Here is a 23728-nt window from a genome sequence, read left to right as displayed (position 1 = left end):
AGATAAGAAGACTGGAGAGAGTTTACTGCAGCCTTTTAGTACTTCACAAGGCTTACAGAAAAGATGGAGAGCAACTTTTTAGTCAGGCAGATAATGATAGAGGTCAAGGGGAAACACAACTAAAAGCATGAAGATTTAGATTAGATGTTAGGAGGAAATTCTTTACTCTGAAGGTGGTGAGGGACTGGAACAGGTTGCCCCATCCCTGTAGGGGTTCAAGGCCAGGCTGGATGGGGCTTTGGGCAACCTAGTCTGGTGGGAGGTGTCCCTGCCCACAGCTGGGGAGTTGGAACTGAGTGATCTTTAAGGTCCCTTCCAACCCAAACCATTCTGTGATTGATGCTATGATTCTGCTTTTAAGAAAAAGAGGCTATATTTATGCAGTGAATCAATGCAGAGAAAGATGTAGTTGTTTATATTAATCCTTCAATACTGCCACTGAACATTAAAAATATAATCGGAAAAATGAGCTTTTAAAACTGCATCTGAATGGGTTGAAACCCTGCAATGCATTTACTTCATTCTTCCTCAAGTTCCTATTGGCAGGACTGCAATAATTTAGTTTAAAACACCAATTTCTATTGAAATGGATAGCGTCATTCCATGAAGCAGGTCATTCATATCATTTTAGGAACAGAAACATGCTGCCAACACATCACAGAGAAACTTCCATTAATTCTTCCTGGCCTTCACGGCATGGTATACCCAGTTTTCCCGGTAAGGGATAACAGAATATTTTTGCTTTTCCGTATATGAGCAACAGAGGCATCTCCCCCACATACGTGCTCTTTCTTGCTAATATAATCAAAGGAAACAACATCAAAGGCCGTTACAATGCATCTGCTCAGTGGAAATACAAATTTCCTCTTACCCTAAACAGCTGGTTTCAGGTATTTGAAATTAAGATGAATTAAAGACTTTGTAGACCTGGGGACACCATCTGATTAAAAAATGATGCATTCTTAAGAGTGGCTATTTTGGGTTTCATGGGGTATATCAGTACTGCATAATCAAAGTAATTTCTAAATGGATGTGTTTGTACATTTCTGTATACAAACTTCAGTATGCTGCTATATTCAGCTAAAAAAAAAAAAAAAAAAAAAAAAAAAAAAGAACTAAAAGTTGTTATTCAGAACTATTTGTATGAGCTGCTTGCATAGCATTTGGGAAGGACAGATTAGCTGTATCTGGAAGAAAGTCAGTCTTAGCCAGATGCAGAAAAACCACTCCATTATGCCTTTTGGGCACTGGGAGAATATTAAAAAGAAGCTCAAATGAACCTACTTCAGCACATCGTTGAATGGGTTACTATGTTTGAAGATGCTAAGAAAGCCATCCATCAGCAGTATTGTTTCACTTTAATTTTACGAGTATACAGAACTAGTAGCTCATTTTAAATCAAAATGCTGAAAAACACTATCAAAGTGTAGCTTTTCATGCTTCTGCCTTTTAGAGCACAGAAAGGAATGCATTTTAAGAGCCAGCTTTTAGTTGCTGATTATCTGTAAAACGCCCAGAGTGTCTGTGTATCTAATGTTTAGTGAGTACTCCCTTACCTCCTCTATTCTTTTTGCACTTTGCCCACATCATTTGTTATGATTTTGTGGCCATTAGCTTGTCAGCTCTTTTCTTTTCTTAATTGAATGGATTTGAAGACCAGAAAGGCCATTATGATCATCTAGCACGACCTCCATGGCAGTATAAGCCAAGAAATTTTATAAAGAGAACTTTGCTTTGAGTCCATAATTTGAGGAATGACTAAGAGCCCAGGATTTAGAAAAGATGCTGAATCTTAATTTAGAATTTGGGAGACAGAGTGGGGTGAGTCTTTAGTGATATTATACCAAACAACTCTTCTTGCAGCTAAAAGAAAAAGGATCTTACGCTTATGCCAAATTAGTATAATTTCACCTGCCAGTTACTGGTTCTCACTGTCATTTCATCTGACAGATTAAAAAGCCTTTTAATATTCAAAAATCTTCTTGCCTTGCAAATCCTAGCACACTATGATCTAGCTTTTGTGTAAGCTAAACAGATGCTTCTTCAGTCTCTCACTGCCAGGCAGATTTTCTTGGCTTTTCCAATTTGTCAATTATTTGTGCTGGAATGTGGTACTAGTTCAGAAATAGCTCTATGAATGCCATATATAACAGCGTTACTACTGTTTCATCATATTCCTCTGCTTCTATATCCAAGATTTGTACCATAAGCACAAATCTTTTTGAGCTGTTCATAACCACACTACGATCTCTTTATAATTTGACCTAAAATATTCTTTGTACTTAGATGCCTTTCCACTCATTTGCATTAAAATAAACAGTTTAGTAAGACCATTTTCCCTTAAAAAAGCAGGCTGTGCTTCAAAAGTAACATCTCCCAATACGTATTTACTGCTCTATCCATGTTATTACATTTACAAACTTCTAGTAGGGATTATTTTAAGTTTTCTTTAAATAAGCTAATGTTGACTGATTGATTCGTTACAACCAATGAATGATTGGAATGAGGACTGTAACAAAATCAAAGCCTTTCCATATTTCGTTAAACTGGTCTCCATACAATGATGATTTTCAAGATATAATTACTTTTGAGATCTACTGGCTATTTTTTTTTTAATTCAGATGAATAATTGTTGCAGATTTTTTATTTTTAATACTTCTATAATTTTATAATGTCTTCATGGCTGTTCAAAATCTATACAGTTACTTTGCTAGGCAAAATGCTGACCCCAGTAAGCAATAGGCCTAAGTTCAAATAAATCCAGCTCAACAATTAAACACTCAACAATTCTTTAATTCTTACATGTGATTCCTATGCTTGACTTTCCATGATTTTGCCAAAGATTCCCATCATGTGACTTTAGCTCTAATAACCTCTTGCTTTACATTTCTATTGGGCACAAAATCAGTTTCTTGCTTCCTTTTCTGGACCTAAAAGATAGGTTGATTTTCAGTTTGAATGACTCAGAATCCTGGAGCCAATACTTGTAAAATTATTGAACATGAATTAATCGGTCCTGAAAGTTTAATTTTTTTTACCTTTATCTGTTGCTATTTAGCATTCTTCCTAGGTAATGATTGAATAAGAGATGTGCAATTAGATCCATAAAGCATTACTACATTACCCAGCTTTCTATTAAGCAAAGAAAATAAATGCTTTTGTAAATTAGCATTGCTACTGAAAATTGTAATATTTCAAAGCAGTAGGGAAAGTATGCCACTGTTAGGATTTTTTCTTTCTGACACTTAACAAAAATATTTCCTTTGTCCATTTGGCAATGAACCAAGACTTCATTCATGTATTTAGCTTCTAATATTCACTCTCATTGCTTCCCAAATGCTAACTTATAACTTCTCTTTGTGAGTTTCACATCTTTCTGTGTGCTTTATACATATTTTAATTGTTGCTTTCATTTTCTTTATACATATTTTAATCGTTGCTTTCATTTTCTATCTTCAACTAAATGCATTCAGCTGAAAAAAAAACAAAAAACAAGCAAAAAAACCAAACACACACAATTTTGATGACTGTGGTAATGTCATATTTTGGGTATCCTGTGTGGTGTTCCTAAATAATCTACCCATATTTGATTTATTTTTCCCATCTATCTCCACTTATACGGGTATCAATCAGAGTTTTCTTCAGATTTGGAACATTGCCCCTTTTCTAGCGAAGCTACACAACATATATAGGAAATATACATTAAAAAATAGTGGTTGAATTGTGCCATTTTATACCTAAGCAGCCATGAATTCAGTAGATGAGTCATCTTTCTTGTCAGAATTGGGGCTAACATAAGAGTGCTTTGACAATAACATATTTTATTTTAGAAAATGGTCATCTATTATTTAGACAAAATCTCAGGCATGTTTACTTGTGGAACTTTGAAATCTAGACATATCCCAGAGATTGAGGCAAAAAATAAAACCCGACGATCCTAAGATAGCTCATTCTAGTTACTCCAGCTAAATGTTTACATAGCTGCTCATCCAGTTCTGCGTTCAGATAATCTGTCTCAGCAGTATCCAATTTTCTGATTTATCAGCTTAAACATTGACTCATAAACCTAACAGGTCTTGGATTTGTGCAGTCAGGCACTCGAAGACAATTAAGAAGATATCTTTAATGTGCCTGACTAGTCTCCTTCTGTGTGCTTTGTGTGTTAAAGGTGTAAACATTATTAGGGACACTTGAGTTGAGGCAGACACCCTACTAAAAAATCAGAGCTCATGCATTTGAATAAATGAGTCTTAGATACAGGTCTGTGAAGAAACCATGGAAAGACCCTTCACTGACAAAAACTCCCTCTGTGTAAGTTGTGTGGTTGTGTACTTGGACTTTTTATCCTTCATCTTTCTGAAGGAATTGCCTCAGTTGCTTGAAGCCTTATTATCATTGTGGATGTATCTGTGAAGCATCCAGCAGAGCAGGCCCTTTCTGCGGCAGCCATTTCTTCTGCACGTAGCAGCGGGTTGCCCAGGGAAGTGGTGGAGTCACCGTCCCTGGGGGTGTTCAAGGAGAGGCTGGACGTGGTGCTTGGGGACATGGCTCAGTGGGTGACATTGGTGGTAGGGGGATGGTTGGACCAGATGGTCTTGTAGGGCTTTTCCAACCCTAAAGGTTGGGTGATTGGATACAACCACGCCATTAGTTTTTTTTTTTGCCACCTGAAGTCCTCCCCTACCTCATCTACTCCATTCACATATTCATTTTCTGTTAGTAGTAGGCTCTATTTAGCTCAACCTAGAAATGAATTGTACATTATATTAAAATATAACAATATAAGGGCGTGCTGGGTTTAGTGGCGTCCAACCCTCCATGCACTGAAACGTTTTATTGGGGCGCTTGGTGCATGCTCTGGCCAGCCTCTCATGAGGGACCCAGCAGTTTAGAAGGGCTTTTTTTAAAGAGTTTTTCGAAGTTTTTAATTTATTTATTTATTGTAGGTGTTTTTTTTTTTTTTTGATTTTTTTTTGGTAGGGTTTTTTTCCAAATGTGTTTTTTTATTATTATTATTGTCATTTTTGGTAGGGTTTTTCCCATTTTTTTTTTTTTTTTTGTGGTAGGGTTTTTTTTCGATTTTTTTTTTTTATTATTATTATTACTGTTATTTTTGGTAGGGTTTTTCCCATTATTTTTTTGGGGGGTAGGGTTTTTTTTCGAAGTTTTTTTTTTTTTGCAGGGTTTTTTTTGAAGGGTATTTCCCAGCTCTGAGCAGCTAAGTGGGGCAGCTTATAAGTGGGAGATATATATATATATATATATATGTATATGTATATATATATATATATATATATATATATATGGTTTAGTGTTAGGTCAGAGGTTGGGCTGGGAGATGTTGGAGGTCTCTTGCAAGCTAGATGATTCTGTGACACACACACAGATATATATATGATGTATATGTATATATAGATGATGTATATGTATATATATGATGTATATGTGCACTTTTTGGGATAACGCAGCGGGGCAGGGCAGTACCAGGCGGCTCCGCCCTGCCAGGCCCGGCCCCGCTGCGGCCGCTGCGCAGCTCGGGGCAGCCCGGTAGGGGCGGGGCCCCTGAGGCGAGCAAGCGGGCGGCGACTTCCGCCTGCCGCTAGCCCCGCCCCTTTCTCCGCGCTGAGCCAATGAGGGCGGCGAGCGGCGGCCGGGCAGGTAGCGGCGCGCCCAATGGGCGAGCGGCTGGGGGAACAGGTGGGGGCGGGGCTTGGGCGAGGGCAGAGCGGGGAGGAGGAGGGGAGGGGGCGGGGCGTGACGGGCGGAGGGGGCGGGGCTACCTGACAGGAGCCCGCGGCGGGGCTCGCGCCGCCAACGGCCGCCCGCAGCCAACGGCCGCCGCCAACGGCCGGGCCCTGAGGGGAGCGGGAGCGGCTCCGGCCCCGTCACGGGCACCGGCACCGGGAGCGGCCGCAGCCATGGCGCTGGCGGCGGCGGAGACTCGGAAGTTCACGCGGGCGCTGAGCAAGCCGGGCACGGCGGCCGAGCTGCGGCAGAGCGTGTCCGAGGTGGTGCGCGGCTCCGTGCTGCTGGTGAGTGCCGGGGGTGGCCCCTCCTCAGGGGGTCTGGGCTCAGCCCGCCGCTGAGGGGAGGCGTTGGAAGCGGGGGGGGGTTCGTCCTAGTGCTCATCCATGCTCAGCATGCAGCGTGGGTCCCCGCAGGAGCGCTTTAACACCTTATTTCTTCCTGCGTTGCCCGTGCTGGTTGTGCTTCCCCGCTCGCAGTCTCCCCCTTCGCAATCTCGCTGCCTTAATTCGGCTTCTGGCGGTGGATCAGCCCCGAGGTGTGTGAGGCAGCCGGGACCAGCCCGCAGAGGTACGGTTTCTTGGCCCGGCCGCGCTCAGGTGACGACATCTTAAACAGCCTGGGCAAGGTTTTCCTCAGAGCTCCCCTCCTGGGGCTCTTCTGCCGTGGGGCTTGGTTATCCCCGAGGGGGATGTTTCAGGAAGCTCTTAGCCCTGTGGGAGCACAGAGATTCCGGCGCTGGGGTTTCCAACAGTGGAAGCTGCTCCGGGTTGTTTGCTTTTCGCTCTTGTTAATGCTAAGCGTGGCCTTCTCCAACTTTTCTTGTACCTCCTGAGAGAGCACATAGTTTGTTGTGTCACAGTTATGTGTGAGAGTAGTAAATGCTGTAGCTGTAACTCAAAGGCATGGCTTTCTTTAATCAACTGGTAGCTCTAAAGGGAAATTACCCTTTATTTGACTGTGGTTTGAGGAACATATAATACAAGTTCCCATATGAATAGCTCAGGGTCCACCTGCGTAATGACAGCTTTCCACGAGACACCAGCACAAGTACATGCAGCAAGCATCTAGTACACATTAACGCTTCTCCAGGGATGAAGTTTCTTCCTGGAAAGAGTGGGAGACTTAGGGATTGTCATGATGTAAGTAACTTCTTTTTTCTGTAGTAATCAGCAATCCTTGTCCCCAGCCCCCAACACATCCCCATTCATTGGGAGTATTTTCCTCACTTCACTTATAGCTGGTGTCATTGAGTTGAGGTGGAAACTCTTTTTCTGATTCTTTAATTCATTCATGTTGATCAAACGCATACAGTGGCATTATTCATTAATATCTGAGGTATTTTTGCCCCAACAGCATGTTCTGCAGAACTCTAAGGAGGTAAAAGAAGTGATGGTGTTAGTAGAGCAAGTGGTGTACTGGCTCAGTGTTGTCCTGTAGAAGGCCCTTCCTCACTGTTTTCGAAAGCAAAAATAAAGACTTGGGGTCAGGGCAGGTTAGTGATCCTTTTCTGTTAGCTTGCTGCACAGAGCAGAGTCCTCATCTCTCTCCTGTACAGTTTTGTGCTGGAGCTCACCTTCCCGTGCCAGCAATATTTTGCCCCTGCTGTTATGTCCTTCCTACTATCACAAGTACTGTTTACTTTATCACTGAACTCCTCTGTTCCTCCTCGCACGCTGTTTAAATCATGTCATAAAAGTCTAGTGATGCCAGATGTTCCTCTCTTTACGAGTTAACTTTTTCCTCCTTTAAATTTGCTGTAACTTTTCATCGAGCGTTGTGACATTTGGAATGAAATCGTATTACTACTATTTTTTTAAGAGGAGGAGTTTAGGTGGGATTCTATTTTTCTTTGCTCTAAAAGAATTTTATAAAGTATTTACTTCTCTCTTTGGCAAGTTGGCTGGCTCCTGAGTTGCTGAATTCTCTGGGCTCTGTTACCAGAAAAGTTTCTTGTGCTGTTACAGTGAACACAGCATTCCTACCAATATTAAAGTAGTTGTAGAATACTCTATATTGCTTGCTGTGAAGAAGACACTTCTTTTTTTTTTTTTTTTTCCCTCCTAAGCTGCCTCTAAAAGCTCTTTGATAGGGCACTGCCCTCCCCCTGGATTTTTTTTTGGACTGGGTTGTCAACAAAATGCCTTGCTTATAACGTTGTTCAGCACTGGTAACTGATGTGATCTTACTGTCAGCACTTGTTCATCGCTGAAGCTTTCCAATACTGACAAAATGCTGAACCTATTTTCCATTGACTGGGCTTGCTGTCTAGAATCAGGAGGTAGGAAAGAATGAATTCAGGCTAGCACTTCTTGCTAGATAATCTGTCCAGATGTGTGCAGCCACAGAGTGCTTCTGACGCCCCTGCAGCAGAATCTGCTGAGAAGGGATGCAAAATCATCCATGCAGCAGGACACAGAAGTGAACTGCTAATACCTATAAGCTTCTACATATTTTCTAACCTTTATTTTAGCTGCTGTTTAACAATTCCTTATGTTTGTGCCTTAAACAATGCAGCCAGTCTTGCACTATTCAAAAAAAAGAGCATCTCTCATGTCTAAATGAGGCTTATTAGGCAGTGTTTCTGAAACATGCTTATCATCTCTTCTGAGTAAACGTGCCTAGCATCATATTCATGAAAGGGGATTAAAAATAGCACGTCGGTAGGACAGCGTGCCATATCTGAAATTTTCAGATTGCTCTTAATTGGAGCTAAAAATAAGAGATTTTCAGGCAAGTGATAGACTAAATAGCTTGGTGGAAGAGTTAGCAGGTGTGGCTAGCCAAGCTAACTTTGACTGCAGAACTAAGCGAGCTATCTTGTCAACTTTTAGGAGCTCATGCACTCGTGCAGTTTGATTTAGTTTGCAGGACCAACAGGTACAGCTGGCAGAGCTGACAACATTATTTAGCAACCAGTTTCTCACTGCAGGATATGGCACATCAGGTATATCTTCATGGTTTGCATTCAGGTTTCGCTTTTTTTCTGCATGGCAGTAGCATCCTCGCTGAATTTGGTTTTCTTGTGCGTTGTCATTATTTTGTCTTTGGACTAGCTGTGTGACTTAGTGCTGGTTCCTCTGGCCTAACAAATACCTCTGTCTGGAGAGGAAGACTGCGGGGATAGCAAGTCTGCCTCTTCAACCAGTAATCTTAGAAAGATTCAATGCAATTTCAGCGTTATGTGCAACTGGAAGCGACAAGTTTAAAACGTGGTGGATTAACCAAAACACGTCCTATATGGATCAGTAGGACCAGAGGGGTGGCATGTGGTGTCTTGTTCAATGATGTGGTAATGATAAATGATCTCAGTGACAAAATGATGCGTTCTACCCCATGCTAAATTAAGCTTACGCTTAAGGGTGGATAAATAAGAAATTAAAAGAATGTCAACCCGATTTGGCTGCTCTTTGCCTAGTTGTCAATAAAATGCCCTTATTGTGTATGCAGATAACTAAAAGGTTTACATATCCCAAATAACTTTGCAAAAGTTGTCTCCCCCATATAAAAATCAACGTTGCACAGAAGAAACGGGAGATATGGGAGAACAGTAAGAAATCTGTATGATTCTCAGATTATCCTTTGAAGTTCTCCTTTTTGATTTGGATGTACAAAACAGGTTTGAAGGCTGAAGTTGTCACATCTCAGTACGTGTTGGGGCTTTGTATGTGACTTCAGGTACCTGGTAGAGTTCTAAAAGTCTTGCAGAAATTCAGCTTTTCAGATGTTGCAGAAAGTCAGTATATCACAGAGACAGTGCTTGGATCTCCTGACAAATCCTTGATGGCTGATCAAACTCGCTGGTAACCTTATTTTTTTTCCTGTTATTGTTGTTTGATTTAGGAGACTTGTTCTTGATTAGAACACGCAAAGTCTGTCTTTGCAGTCCAGGTCTTTGCTCTATTATTACTGTGTTTTTGATGTGCTTTTCCAGTAATGCAGTTACTGGGAGGATTATGCAATATTCATTTTAGTTTGGTATTTTTCTTGATTTGTGCATCCTTATGTATAATCTGCGCACAGAGAGGGCTCGTGTGCTTTTCTGCAAAGTGTCTTCTTTGTACATGGTGAAAGGAGTATTTGGAACCTTGTTAAAGGTGAGATTTCAGCTGCTGGGTTAGTATAGAAAGAGATTGTCGGTGGCTTTAGGAGAGGGAACTGACAAAGTGGTGCGTAATGCTGGAGGGAGGCTGGGCATGGGGACTGGGATCTGCTAGAGCTGATGGGTACAGAAAAGATGGAAAAGTGGCTAAAGCTTGAGCTTTCTGTGAATGGGATGAAAAACGAAGTACGTAAAGGATCTGGAAGAAGCAAATTGTTATGAATGGGTGAGTGAAAGCAGAGAGATGTGAACTGATACTAAAGGTGTTGAAGGAAAAACGGTGGCTGCCAGTGAGCGTCATCCTATCTCACATCAAGGTGAGCCATCCATCTCACCTCGGAGGAGCTCGATGCAAACGGTAGAGCTCATTCAGCTACTCCCTGAACTGTTGAACCTTCTCTTTACTTGGGGGGAAAAACGTGATGCTCAGCCCTGAAGAGGTTGTTTTAGTTTATGGTATGCACCGCTAACACGCTGCCAATTTTTATTTCCTTCGGGAAAGGTATGATCTTTGCGATAAACGTGCTAATTTTACTTTAGCAAAGTGCATGTGGAAACCTTTTCGATTGGATACAAAACACGGGTAAGGAAACTGTTGTTTCTGGCAGGCCTGGTGCTGCTGAGAAGACTTACTGAGTATGATAGACATTTTTGTGGTTGAGAAGATTCAGAGGCTGGACTATGGCACTAACATTTCTATTAATAAATACCTTTAAACTTGCTTAAATCTTAAATGTCAGTGAATTTCTCCAGAACGAGAACATGAGGGGGGAAGGTTTAGGACTGCTGATTTTTTGTGTTAACGAAAATTTATTTAACCCCAAAAGTGGCACAGGATCATTCTTGTTAGCTACATCTCATTTCTTTATTCATTGTTAGAGCTTTTCCTAGCCTGCTAAAGATAATTATGTTTAAAATAGAGGATTAAGTGCTTTAAAGCTAGTTGTTCTAGTGCAGCAAATGTCATGTAGAGCGTGATGCTGGATTGGGCTTGAAATCTATGGTGGCAACAGCTCTCATGCAGTGCAGAATACCACAGCATAACTTCTCATCCTCCTACTCGTGCCCTTTCAAACCCAAGCAAGATCACATATTTGTATCTCGATAAAAGCAGAACTCATCACACCTGAAATTAACCCTGAGAATTTCACAACTCTGATTATTTTCTCCCCATATTAAACATCTTATGCAATAAACATAAAACAGTATATCCAGCTTCAAGTCGTCTGTTTGCTTCTGCTGCATTGTGCTCTTAGGGCAATGTTTCAAAAAGGTCTGTCATTACTGGTTTTGAAAACTAGACCTTTATTATCAACTGGGGTGGTGGTGGTGGGGTTGTATGGGTGTTGCTGTTCAAGTGACATTGAGCAAGAGTGGCAATTTGATTGAGTGGCCACTTGCCCCTGAGCAGCGTGTGCCTGCGATTAGATAACCATCACATATATGCATGTATATGCACGCTTAATGATTTGAAAATCTGACCTTTTAACCAGGTTTGTGTTTTTTGAGGTAGCTTCAAGACAGCAAAACTTATGCATGTTTGCTTTAAAAATAGTCAGGAAAAGATGCTGGTGACTCACTGAAGCAACTAAGGGGAGCTGAGTTTTCCAGATAACAGGAAGTTTGATCGCATCCTTCTGAGAAATGTATTGCTTTCCTTTATGTAACTGAGGGGCAACTTGGTGCTGGTGGCTCCTTACGGAGATGACAAAAGGTTGTAACCTTATCATCGCTGGAGTCCAACAAACTCTTCTTTAGACCTGAAATCCGTGGTGGACTTTGAAGAACTTATCTAATGCACTGACTTTTAAAACTACTCTATATTAAAAATGTGCCTAAATCTTTCTCCCCTAGCTCGCATTTAGTTTTGGTTTTGAGGTTGAATTATATCAAGTACTCCACTTGATGTAGATACTGAAGGCCAAGCTTTGTTTGGAAGAAGCTAAAGACAAATTCATTCTTCCCTGCTCTCCTCTCCTTAGATTGTCTGAGTCCATCAAAAGCATTAATTATGCAAGGCATAAAAGGCATAAAGCTGCCTAAGTAATCCAGGTATTATCTTGCTCTTCTCGTGCTCTTCCCATTGAAAGATTTTTGAAATAACTTATGCCTAAAAAGGCATAAAGGCATCTTATAGAAGGATAAGAAGATACTCCAATCATTCTGAGTATGTAAACTTATTTCAGACCTTAATGTAGAGGATAGATGGGTTTGTGCAGGAAGGCTTGTATTCTGTCTTACTCTAGAAGCACTAATGTAACTTCGATGATTAAATTCAAGGTATGGTGAAAAAATGGTAGGTAAGTGTTGTATTGTGAGAATACTGTAGGTTTTTTTTCTGTAAAGATACTTAAAGTTCTTTTTGTGATAATGAAAGTGAACATATATTAATGCAAAATAGAGACTTCCTGATTTAAAAAAAAAAAAAAAGTCTTATGGGCCACAAAAACAGTTTAGTTCATTTTATGAACAAGACTGTAGTACTAAACGAGAACCAGAATTTCATTGGCACAATGGACTTTGCTTCGGAAAAAGGTATACGAGACGTCCAAAGGTTGTCAGAAAGTTGAGCGGGAACTCTGAAGGGAATTTTTATGAAGGAAATTGTTTTGGAGCACAAACATTTGGTCAGAAAAATCCAACATCTGTAGCTGAGGTAGTCTGCAGCACTCCCGTTATTACTGATTGAACAAAATAGCTGCATTGGTGCAGAAACATTAAGAAAAGAAAAATCCTTATCTGACTGCAGGGGTGAGGAATGGGATTCTTGCTTGGTATAAGGCTGAGTTACTGCATCTGTTACTGCACTTTGTCATCTCCTCATCTGACTGATGATTCAGGTATGAGAGCAGGAACGGGGAATTCAGATACTATCTTCTGCATTCTGCTGGCTCCAGAGATTGCTGCCTGGCTTGGAGATTCTGGCAGTTCAAATGGGAAAAACTAGAAAGAAACAATCCAGTAGCTTTGTTGAAAACTCTGGCTGGATCTGGTTCCTCAGACTGGTGAAGCTAATGTGGCCCAGTATGAGCGGGTTGGACCAGATGACTTCCAGAGTCCAGCCTCAACTGTCCTGTTGTTCTGTGACCTTAATCTGTGAATCTGTGCTTTATTTAAGGTAGAGGTATCAGCCTGGGGCTACTGGTGGGTATCCAGAGCAAAGGGAAAGCAGCAAGAAAGATATCTCCAGGGTTGTGGCGGGGAGGGATGCCATTCTTCTCTCACTCTTCTGTATACTTGTTCTGTAAGATAGTAGATTACTTTGTTCTTAAAAAGCAGCCTTAGCCCCGTGTCCCAAGGAAGGAAGCAGATTGCAGACTGATTCAGCCTGGATACCACTGACGCCACCACGTACTCCAGGCTTTAACTGGATTTCTACTTTGAAGCTGCTGGGCTCAGGCCAAGCTCTGCTTTGGAGCCCTCTCTGAAGAAAAAGGTGCTGTTACAGGACTAACTGGAATTTCTGTCTACTCAACACCTGAAGGAGAGGATGTCAGGTATTATAAGAGGGAAATTTGGTTTTCAGCCTCTTGAATACTGTTGTGTCAAAAACCTTGATGGTTTGGGATCCTTCTACTGTCTTGAGACAGCAAGGAGGGAAAAATAAGTCATTTGAGCATCATCTGAAAAATCTGATTCACAGGATTTCCATGGAGACATTAAATGTAAAGAAGGCCTTGTTATGTATGATATTGTCAATAATGGTAGGTCTGGAAGAGATGCCAACTTTGTAATACTGAGAAAACTAAGAAAAAATTCATTGAGGTTGACTTTTTCTCCAGACTGTTTTGGTAGTACTCTTGAAAAGTTTTTTATTTTTATTTTTTCCTAGAAGTATCACCATAAGAAAAATAAAAATTAGGGGACACTAAACCAACAAAACTGTTCTCTTTTGAAAATGATACCCCACACTTCTAAAGTTGTGTTAATTTTTAGGGGTGAGTTTGTGCATGGACAATGAAATCAGGTACTCCCTTTTGAAATTTCTTCTGCTAAGAAACATAGTTATTCATGCAGTGGGATTTAGAGTGACCTCGCTTAAAAAAACCTTCAAGATTTATGTTTAATTGCTACAAAGCTGAGAAAGAGTAATGCTGAGCTGGAGCTGCTAAGCAGGAAAGGCTGTAGTATAGAGCCATTGTGCAAATAAACAATCCTTAGTTGCTGCTTTGTGTACTACTGGATGCTTTTTGATACTGAGCTGTAGCTATTGACTTCAAGGAGATAGCATGGCGACAGATACTGATCTGGAAATTGGAGGCACAGGCTACAGTGGTTTTTTTACTGCTTCCAGGTACTCCTTGGATGGGAATGAGTTATTGGGTGAATTCAGAGATAAGGGAGCAGTTTATATTTTTACTGCTGTAGAGTTAATCCCCACACAAAGAGGGACTACACATTATACTCAGAATGGGTAATGCTGTCATAATTTTAAGCAGAGAAAGCATTTAGATTTGTTTGCATCAATGCAGAATGTAACTTGCAATTTGTGTGTAATTATAAGTGAAATGTAGTTGATTTCATGGGTCCAGAATTCAGTGCCTCCAAGTTGGTAGAAATTAATTTGGTTTCAGCTTGCACATCCAGAGCCTGTATTTGGATGCCTGTGTTTTGACATTGGTAAAAGAGAGATGATCTCGGTGCCTCCATCTGCTGAAGAGAGTACTGGAATGCTCAAGAATAAGAGCAACACAAGTGCCACAGAAAGAGTTGGATATTTTCAATGGGAGAGGAAAAGGATAGTAAGATAGCTCTTGGTTTCATTTTAACAGGTTTGTTGCCTTTAGGATTGTTCAAGGTGGCTTCCCTTTACTGTTTGCTAGTCCAAGGGAGACCTTAAATTCATGTTGGACCTCAAGCTTCAGGCAGTCTAAAAAGAGTATTCAGGTTAATGAGGAACCGACACACATCGTAGTTATTTGAACGATGCTATTCTAGTTTCCTTCAGGAATTGTCCTGGGAGACTTGCTTGCCAGGCTTGTTATCACCTTGGAGTTATTTGCCTGGGATTGTGGATGGCCTCAGATGGTCCAATAAAATTGGATATGAATTCTTCTTGGCTCTAGCATACAGCACGATCCAAAAGGTTTTCTCTCAGGTGAAATGCAAGGTTGCTAATGGGAGGGAGGGGAAATTTGCTGTAGACAATCTTGTGGTAGAGTTCAAGGGATAAATAACAAACACTTCCAGCAAAATATTTTGGCAGTTCCTGATCTGCTGGAGGGAAGGTTGGAACTTGTTCCTGAACAAACTAGTAACAAAGCAAAGGAGGAAAACCTGAATCTGAGTAACATCCATAAAGGGATTAAAAGTGTAAGAGGGTATAAGAGATCTGAAGTTTTTGATATTCTTCCCAACCTATGGTTGCTCAAAAATGGGTCTGGAACTATTTTTTCTAGCCTACTGTACTGTTGACTGTCATTTATTTTGGCATGGTTTCATTGGTGTTTCTGAAATTCTTGTAATTAGTGACTTACTCTATTGCTCTCTAATAATAATACATTTGTATGATGGCTACCATCTCACTTACTTAAAGAGCCCAGATTGAAAGTGTCAACTTCAGAAGGCTGAAAGTTAGGTAACCACTAGATGGAGTCCTGTGAGCATATTTCAATACCAGAAATGCTGTGTTAAGGCCTGAAATACAAAATGGTTAAAAGGAGGTGTTTTGTGTCTCATGCTTAACCATGACAGTTCATTTGCTCGGTTTAGTTTGGCTTGGACAAGTTCCTGAAGTTTTTGGGGTATCTTTGGTATGTCTGCCTCAGGGAAGACTTGAGTTAAGCTTGACTTTAGGGTGAATGCTTTCCTGGCAGTTCCCAGTGCTCACCTGTGGATGGAAATGTGTTTTTACACAGGTAGAATGGGCTTGTGAGAAGACAGACCTTTCTGCAGCTCCCCGTGGTGTGACTGCAAAGTATTAGCTGTGGTATTTAGCATTTGGTACCGAGTGGGGCTGTAAATTTGTGTGCAGCTCTCTATCAGCACGTACGTGATACTAAGTATGCGAGATTATAATCGCTGAAATGGCATCCCTTGGGTTGCGTCATATTTAAGCCTCCTTCCCACTTACTGAAATGTGCAAGAGACATGATAGATACAAACATTCCCCTGTCTAATAAGGTTAGCTTATTGTGTTATTAGCCACCTCCGACAGCTTCCTTGACTGGATGTGACAGAACCAGTGTTCCAATTTTCATAAGCATTGTTTTTGACTTTTTGACATCCTGCACAGATGGTAAACTGCTTCTGGTCTTCAGCCTGGCGCTATAGTTAGTGTTTCTAATGTTACAGTAGTTGTTTTTTTCATTTCTGTTTGATGCAAATCTCTTCTTAGGGCCTTGCTGAGTGTACAGATCCTCATCCAAAATTACATGGGAACCCAGACGTGCTGTTGTCAAGATTCCTTCTGCAGTGATCATAGCAGCTTTTGTCAGAAGGACAGAATTCTCTTGGATCTTTCCTCTTTCTGTGGTCAGTGTGTGGCTACCTGATGCAGGGCCACAGAATCATGCAAGGGTATAGGTTGAAAGGAAAATCTCAGGAAGTCACCTGGTCCAACCCCCCTGCTCAAAGCAGGTATGGTTGTTCAGACTATGCCAATCCAGTTCTAATATCCACAAAAATGGAGACTTTGATTCCAGTATTTAGCCATCTTTGTGTTTAAAAATAAATAAAATTATCATATGTAAATGAAATATTTCACATGTTACCTCTTGTCATGTGGCTGGACCTTCAACACAAGTCTGTCTCTGTCTTCTTTCAACCTTCCTGTTAGGTAGCTGTTGACAGCAATAAGAGCTCCCTTTGGCCTTCACTTCAGGTCTCATAACTTTTCTCATGCTTTATGCTGCAGCCCCTAAACCATCATGATGGTCCCCAGCTGGACTCAGTGCAGTACGTCAGTATCTTTCTTGTATTGAGAAGCCTGCTTAGCATGTTCAACTTGTCCACCAGGATGTCATCCTTGTCAGGTCTGCCCAGTTTGGCTGCAAGGATGCTTTGGGAGCCTGTCAGAGGCCTTGTTTCACCTGCATTCTTCAATATCCACTGTGATGTCCGTGTATGTGAGCCAGCCATCACAGAAGGCAAACAGGTTGGGCAGGCACGATACGTCTGTGGTAAATCCATGTTGTCTACTTGCAGCTGCCTTCTAGTCCTTTATATGGCTGGACGAGGCTTCTTGCAGTGTTTGCTTCGTAATTTTCCCAGAGACTGGGGTGAGTCTGAATGCCCTGTAATTCCCTGAATACCCCTTCTTCCCAGTCTTGAAAGTGTGTTTGAGGGTCACCAAAAATAATCCATGCCCAACAAGAAGCTCTGACTAGTTTTAAAAAATCAGGCGCTTAAGTCTTTTATTCTATCTGAAGTGTAAAACTCAGTTGTGGCCAGAAAGCATTTTTGGCTTGATTCCTTCTTTCTGAAGAAGCATGAGCTCTTGAAGAGCATTAACTGACAGAGCTCTTCTATGAAATTTGCAGGAGGCAGTCATAGGAGAAGCAGTCCTTGCGACAGGAACCAGAACCCGAATTTTCCTTTCTAGAAGCTTTCCTAGTAAGGGGAAGCTGTTGTATATTCATTTCTTTTCCCTCTTGCAGGGCTGCTGGATCTCAGCTCTTTCCTGCAGCCTAGCTTTATCAGACAAAAGCAAGTATGCTGACCTGGGTATGCCATCACCTGGTTGTTAGGGCACTCTGAAGCGTGATATGTAATGTTGGGTTTAATCTTTCAGGGCTGAAGCAGCTTTAGGCCCATGTCTCTAGCATTCTGAGTCGAAACATAGCTGCCAGATGGGAGGTAGTGCTCCACCTACAGATACTGTCATGTTTTGTGAGGAGCCGAGTTCAGTCAGTATGTGTTAAAATCTCTTTGGAACCAGATGTTTGCTCCTGTCAAGACAGCATCAGTTTGGGTATGTTAAATGTCAAGGACAACTTTGTAGGTAAAAAATTTAACTACCTACTTCTAATGTTTTAAGGGCTCAGAAGTAGTTTTCTGGCTTAAATGTTTAAATCCTGCCTGAATGATGTTCTCTTGCAGATATGGCCTTGTGTCTTTAGGAAACATTCTGCTGTAGAGATGGCAGCATCTGAAGACAGACTGTCCATGCTGTTTTGCAACGGCATATTCACTTGGAAGCTCTCCCTGGTTTCATTTGTATTCTCTGAACTGCCTGACTTCTGTCTAGCTGCTTCTAATAAGCTCTTGTTTTGTTACTGAGAGCTTTATCCCCTGAAGGTTTGAAGTTGACCCAGGTAATTTTTCCCAAAAGACTTCTACCTTTTAAGTGCTAACCAGTGTCAAACTGAAACGTGCAGACGTTGTTGAGAACTGTGCAGCTATGTGATTCTGCTAGCTGGAACTCATTTGGCTGTAGAAGGGCTGCTTAATATGTTCAAGTCCTCCAGTGCTGGAAGAAAAAGTGATTATTAGGCATTTACTGTGATAAGAGGAGGACTGATGGTTAGACTCGTAAAGCGATTGTGTAGCTGCTGTTAAGCAGTTCCCAACAACTTTATGGAGGATGACTAGAGCTGCTCCTTTATTACCTGTCCATGTCCTAGAAAGACTTTCAAAAGAACCACTTTGCAGCTAACAGCAACTAATTCATCTTCTGGCTGTCAGGAATCTCACAGTGCAGTCAGGACAGCATCGATATACTATATAGCGAGGAGAAGCCATGCAATTTGGCTTAGGAATGTAATATTTGCAATGTATGTTAACTTAAATAACTCTTTGGAAATTTGCGTGAAGAGCTTTTTTTCACAAGCAAAGAGAAGTAGCGTGAGCGGTGTCTCCTGTCAACAATCTTCCTTTCTTCCTGTCTACCCCTCCAAAGGGAAAAATACCCTTTCATAACCCAGGCTCCGCTACCGATCATATGAGCAGCAAGCTAGACACTGAAAACTATGTATTATCCGGTCTGATTTTTTGTTCTATTTTTTCCAACCATTGGATTAAGATTTTTACCTACCTTAAACTTGCCCTTTAGCTCTCTTCAGTTGGTAGAGAAAGGTTCTGTCAGAGCTTTACAAAAACTTTTCCAGCCTCCCATTTCACTTTGAGATGTAATTCCGTAGTGGATAGTATTACAGTTGTCACGTTTCTGTCTGGATGTTCGCTGCTTTTTGTGCTCAGTACAATTGCAGGAATTTCCTCAGCAAAGCTGGAAGCCTCCACTTTGCACCAAATTCATGTCTTAAGAAAAAGTCAGCTTGTTGGCAGTCTGCTTTATGTTGCATACTATTCAGATTTCTCATGGTATTAATATTTAAGCACATGGTCAAGCTCCTTCTTCCTTTGGGTTCTTCCCACCCTTCATGACTCCATATTTATCTCCTTTTCAAGCTCAATTTGGAAACTTTTTCATTGCTTGCCATTATTACTACCACTGTATTGATTCAAGTTTCAATTGTCTTTCCTAAAATAACTATAGGAACATGATGCTACATTTATTCAAGATGTAGTCAAAATTAAATTTGCTCTTAATCAGTTTTGAATTAGAACACCTCCCGAGGCCACTTCCAGCCTGAATTATTCTATGGTTCTATCATCTGTTTATCTTTCCAAATGAAGTCTTTTTGTTTTCCTGTTTCTCCACATCCTACCTGGTGCTTTAAATGTGAGGTCATTTTCTAGGTATTTGAAGGAACTACCTAAGGCATGGTAAGTTGCTGTAAACAGACTTTTCTCATATTTTCTTAAGGCACAAGCTGTTTTTTCTACCCTTTTCTAGTAACTTTCCAAATATGAAGTCTCTGAAACTTTGCAGAGCAACCATCTCAACAGTGCTTTCTTCTAGTTATCTGTCAAGCTCTGATACCATGTTTGGATTCTGAACTTTGTCAGGTCTCTGTAATCCTGCATTTCAGATGGAATGCAAGGTACCCCCAGAAATACCCTGCTAATTCCCACGACTCTTTTCTCCTATGTTTGCAAGCAGGTCTTTGTCCAAGCTTTATGAATGGAGCCCGGCATTTCTATCACTGCTCTGGTTCTTGGCTTTGAAGTGGGGTGGGTACAGAGACAGAAGAAGGTACAGGGACATCCCTACGCAAAGTTCTTGCTTACATATGAAGTATCATTGTCTTCAGAGTAAAATTTAAGCTATTTCTTACCAAAACTGCCTTAACACAGTTTGCATTTCTTACAACGTGTGGAACATGCTGACTGCTGCCCTTGAGAATATGGGACTGGAAGGAACTACTTGGATCACTGTCAAGTATTGATTTTTTTCCCCTCTTTTTAATCAATGTGTCTGCATATTATTTTACTGTATTTAACTTAGAAATATACTACTGAGATGCATTAGCTAGCCAAATGTTAGGGAAAAGTGCTAATAAATCTTGCATATTTTTTCTGAATCACTCATTGTAGCATCCAAGTATCTCCTCAAGTTAATTTGTATGGGGGCAAATCTGCATCATTTATCTCTTCCCATCCCTGCCTTCATGCATCCCTGAAGTCCTTTTAATTAAGAGCTTTTTTTTTTTTTTTACCTGCATTGCAACAAATTTGAGTTCCTAAATTCAGTGTTTCATCCAGTTTTATCATTTGTTAAGTAAATACCTCTTAGTGCTTTCTGTGGTGGATCAGTTTAGCAGGAATATAAAGCTGATCTGTGATCTCTGACAGTGATTGATGTTGTCATGTTTGGGGCAATTAGTTTTTACAAATCCCTTGCCTTTAAATCAAGTTGTTTCTCCAAAAGGTGATTAAAAACAATCAGAAAACACACTTCCTCAGTGTCAATTACAGAAGCTTACATACTTGTGTGACAGATACCAGTACAGTAGATCTTACTATCCTGTAGCGATAAAATCAATCAATGTGGATGTGATTCACTGTACAACTAAGAAATGTATGGGAAAAAAGAGCTGTTTTTTTTTTTTTTTTTAAGGGAGTACATCATCAGTTCTGGAAATCATTTTTCCAAGTGGTTACTTTTTGTCTGTAAGGGAGAAGGGAATAAGTGAAGACAGTTGTCAGCTTCCAGCTCTCTTGTGGTTTGCCTGAGCTGATAACAGCATGCTGATAACATAAACAGTTGATTGAAGTAGATTTATGCAACGTGTTGTTTTTTTTCCATGGCAGCATAATTTACTAAATTTCCCCTCGTTTTGAGCTGTTGCTTTTGAATTTTTTTTTTTTTTGCTTTTAAGCACTAAAAAGCACATATAGGTCAAGCAAAGAAATGTTTGCTAGTACGAACTCCGTGCTAGGCATTCTGGGAGAGTGCTTTCTTGCAGCAGATGAGGATTCTTTGTGGCTGGCAGCAGAAACTGCAGCAGTATCTTTGCAGTTTCCTTTCATCTTCGATTATGTTCTGAGGATCTTTGGAACACAGGAGCTGTTTCCCAGACCCTCTGGAATACCTTTTCATCTCTCTTGTGGAGTACGGCACATGCTGAAAGCCTCTTATCTTCTACAGCTGAGGTATCCCTTGCTTTTCATCGCCCTCTGATTTTTGTCTTCTGCGGCTGGATTTTTGGCAGTGTTTGGCTTAAACAAATAGGATTACATTTCAGTAGCTGATGGTTTCTAGTTGAGGAACATTCTAAATGTCGGACGTAATGAAGACTGTACAAAGAAAAAATTCTGTGAAGCACAGGAAAATCATTCGAGCCGAGAAGAAGACATCCTGCAAATGCAATCAGGGCTGCTAGAAATGCAAAATTGGACAGATTTGGAATGGGTTGCACTACAAGCGTGGTTCTCTTTAAAGGCATCCGGACAGTTTTTGAGAGAAACTGTGGCTATATTTGCAAACTGCAAGGGGAAAACAATGCCCTTGAATATACAGCATTCAGCCTGCCAAATGAAGATTCAGGAATATTGGTTCATTCATCCCTGGTAAATATCAACTTGTTTCATTAATATTTTTACCTGCTAATTAAAATCTAAACCAGAATCAGGATACCTTGTTTATTTAAATTGTTTATTTAACATCTGCTGTGTGTGGACTAGCTATACCTTGCCTTGCTACTGTAGCATGTTAGTGCATGTATGTGACATGTATGCACGGAGCTGTAATGTCAGAGCTTATGCTTCGTAGTTATTATATCACTTAGATTTGTATTAATAGCTCTAAAGGATTTGCAGTCCATAAACAAGCTTGTTACAGAAGGTTGTCTGCTGTTAGATCTCTTTAAGGTGCTCTTGTAATGTATTTGGCACTTCAGATGAAGTACAGATGATTACGTTATTTGGGAAAACTGAGGAATGCATTGTTGGGAAAACACTAACCCAGGATTTAAGGTTTATTTTTTTCAGATGGATCTGAATACTTGTTTTTTCTTCCAGAAAGTATTCTGATTCCATTTGAGTTACCAAAATAGATACAGGAGCATTCTAGAAGGAAAAAAATGGTTAAAGCAAGCAGTAACAGTTTCCTGAAGCTGCTTTGCTCGCAGAGGCTTTTTTAGGTGTTGCTTGACGAAAAGAAAACAGGTTTCAGAGTGAGCCTGTCTTCTTGTACCCCCCAGGTTAATGATGCATATGTGCGTCATGGATTGCATTTAGGCTTGAGGGGGTGGATAGCTAATGTGCACCACTTGCTTCAGAGCTGGGTGAATTAAGGATATACATATTTATATTAAATAATTTGGGGTTACTTGTTAGTTGCTTTGTCATGGACGAGATAGTTGGAATGAGAGGGGTGTGGTACATTGAAATATCTGGACGGATTTTGACAAGGGTGTAGTGCCTGCTGGCATGCCCCTGCTGTGCAATTGCAGTTCTGGAAAAGGAAAGCCTTCAGGAATTTCACAAAGCTCTGTTGCCTTTATGCTGGTCAGGTCTTTTCTTGCTGAATACAAATATGAGGAAAACATATGTGGATGTAGCTATCTGTGTGTCTACACACAGCAGGAAATTTGCAGGAAAGAATACATGTATAGAATATATACGTGTGTGGATATATGTGTGCATATACACATTACTAAGTTTCCAGGAAAACATCTGAACTCGCAGTATGCATGTTACATTTTATGGTAGTATTGCATTTTATAAATTCTTAATATTGGTTGCTATTAAAAGTAAAATGGCTTCCTCTAGGTATTACAAACCTTTTTACACTGTGAAATGTTTTAAAGTCAGCCTCGTACAGATGCTTATTAGACTTTGGTTAAACTCTAGACCCTGAACACTTTTAATAACTTCTACAGTCCTTTGATTTTAAGACCCAGAGTCTTTACTGGCCTTACATGATACAAATAGATGAATGAATAGAGAAATATTAAATATATGTATATATTATTGTAACTCAAAGGTTGGAGTGAAAATTATTTGAATTATATAACTTCATCTTTGTTTCATGTGGTATTTTTCCAGGAATAATTCCTGTTTAATTTAGGTCTACGGAATAGGATTGCAAACTGGCAAGATCAAGCACAAAATATATTTAGATTTCCATCTGCAACTCAAGAGCCAGATCTGTCGATTTGGCTTTTTTTCTACTCTGAAAATTCTGAATGCTTTTGATTAACAATACTGTGTATTTATTTATTTATATTTTCCTGTATGGCTTTGTCACCCTGGTTTAACTGAAAGTAGTGGATCAAGATATTTTTCTACCTGGAATAAATACTTGAAGGCTAGTACTGAAAATTATTACAATAGAGGGGGGTCAGAATGACTTCTTGCTCATTGTTCTGGACTGCTGTAGTCTATAAGGGCAAAAATTTGAGTTTACGAGACAGAAACTGGCACTTCACTGACAGGTCACCAGCTGGCATTGGCTGTGGCTTCTGGGGACTTTGAGGCTGGTGAACAGTTGCTACTGATCTACCCCTTAAGGGTGGAAAGCAGGATTCTCTGAAGTGGGGGAAGGATACTGCAATCGTGGCATTAGTGACAAGTTACTTTATGCTCATAAGCTCT

The 23728-nt window shown here is 40.5% G+C and overlaps 1 protein-coding gene across 11 annotated transcripts in view; it reads left to right on the top strand.

The window, feature by feature from the left end:
* The first annotated feature begins 5758 nt into the window (after positions 1-5758).
* Positions 5759-23728, top strand: part of DOCK9 (dedicator of cytokinesis 9) — a 126887-nt gene continuing 108917 nt past the window's right edge. For 4 of the 11 annotated variants that reach the window (XM_068677502.1, XM_068677493.1, XM_068677465.1 and 1 more), the window contains exon 1: positions 21090-21700. In XM_068677502.1, coding sequence (XP_068533603.1) covers positions 21539-21700 — 162 coding nt within the window. In that variant the 5' untranslated portion in view covers positions 21090-21538. Of the gene's footprint in view, positions 6033-21083; positions 21701-23728 lie in introns of those variants that run through there. The other 7 variants (XM_068677512.1, XM_068677567.1, XM_068677483.1 and 4 more) reach the window with 4 other exon arrangements.

This window comes from Anas acuta, chromosome 1 (assembly GCF_963932015.1).
Source record: "Anas acuta chromosome 1, bAnaAcu1.1, whole genome shotgun sequence".
Taxonomy (NCBI): domain Eukaryota; kingdom Metazoa; phylum Chordata; class Aves; order Anseriformes; family Anatidae; genus Anas; species Anas acuta.
The sequence above is the reverse complement of the archived record's forward strand: the minus strand, read 5'-3'. Positions and strand labels throughout refer to the sequence as shown.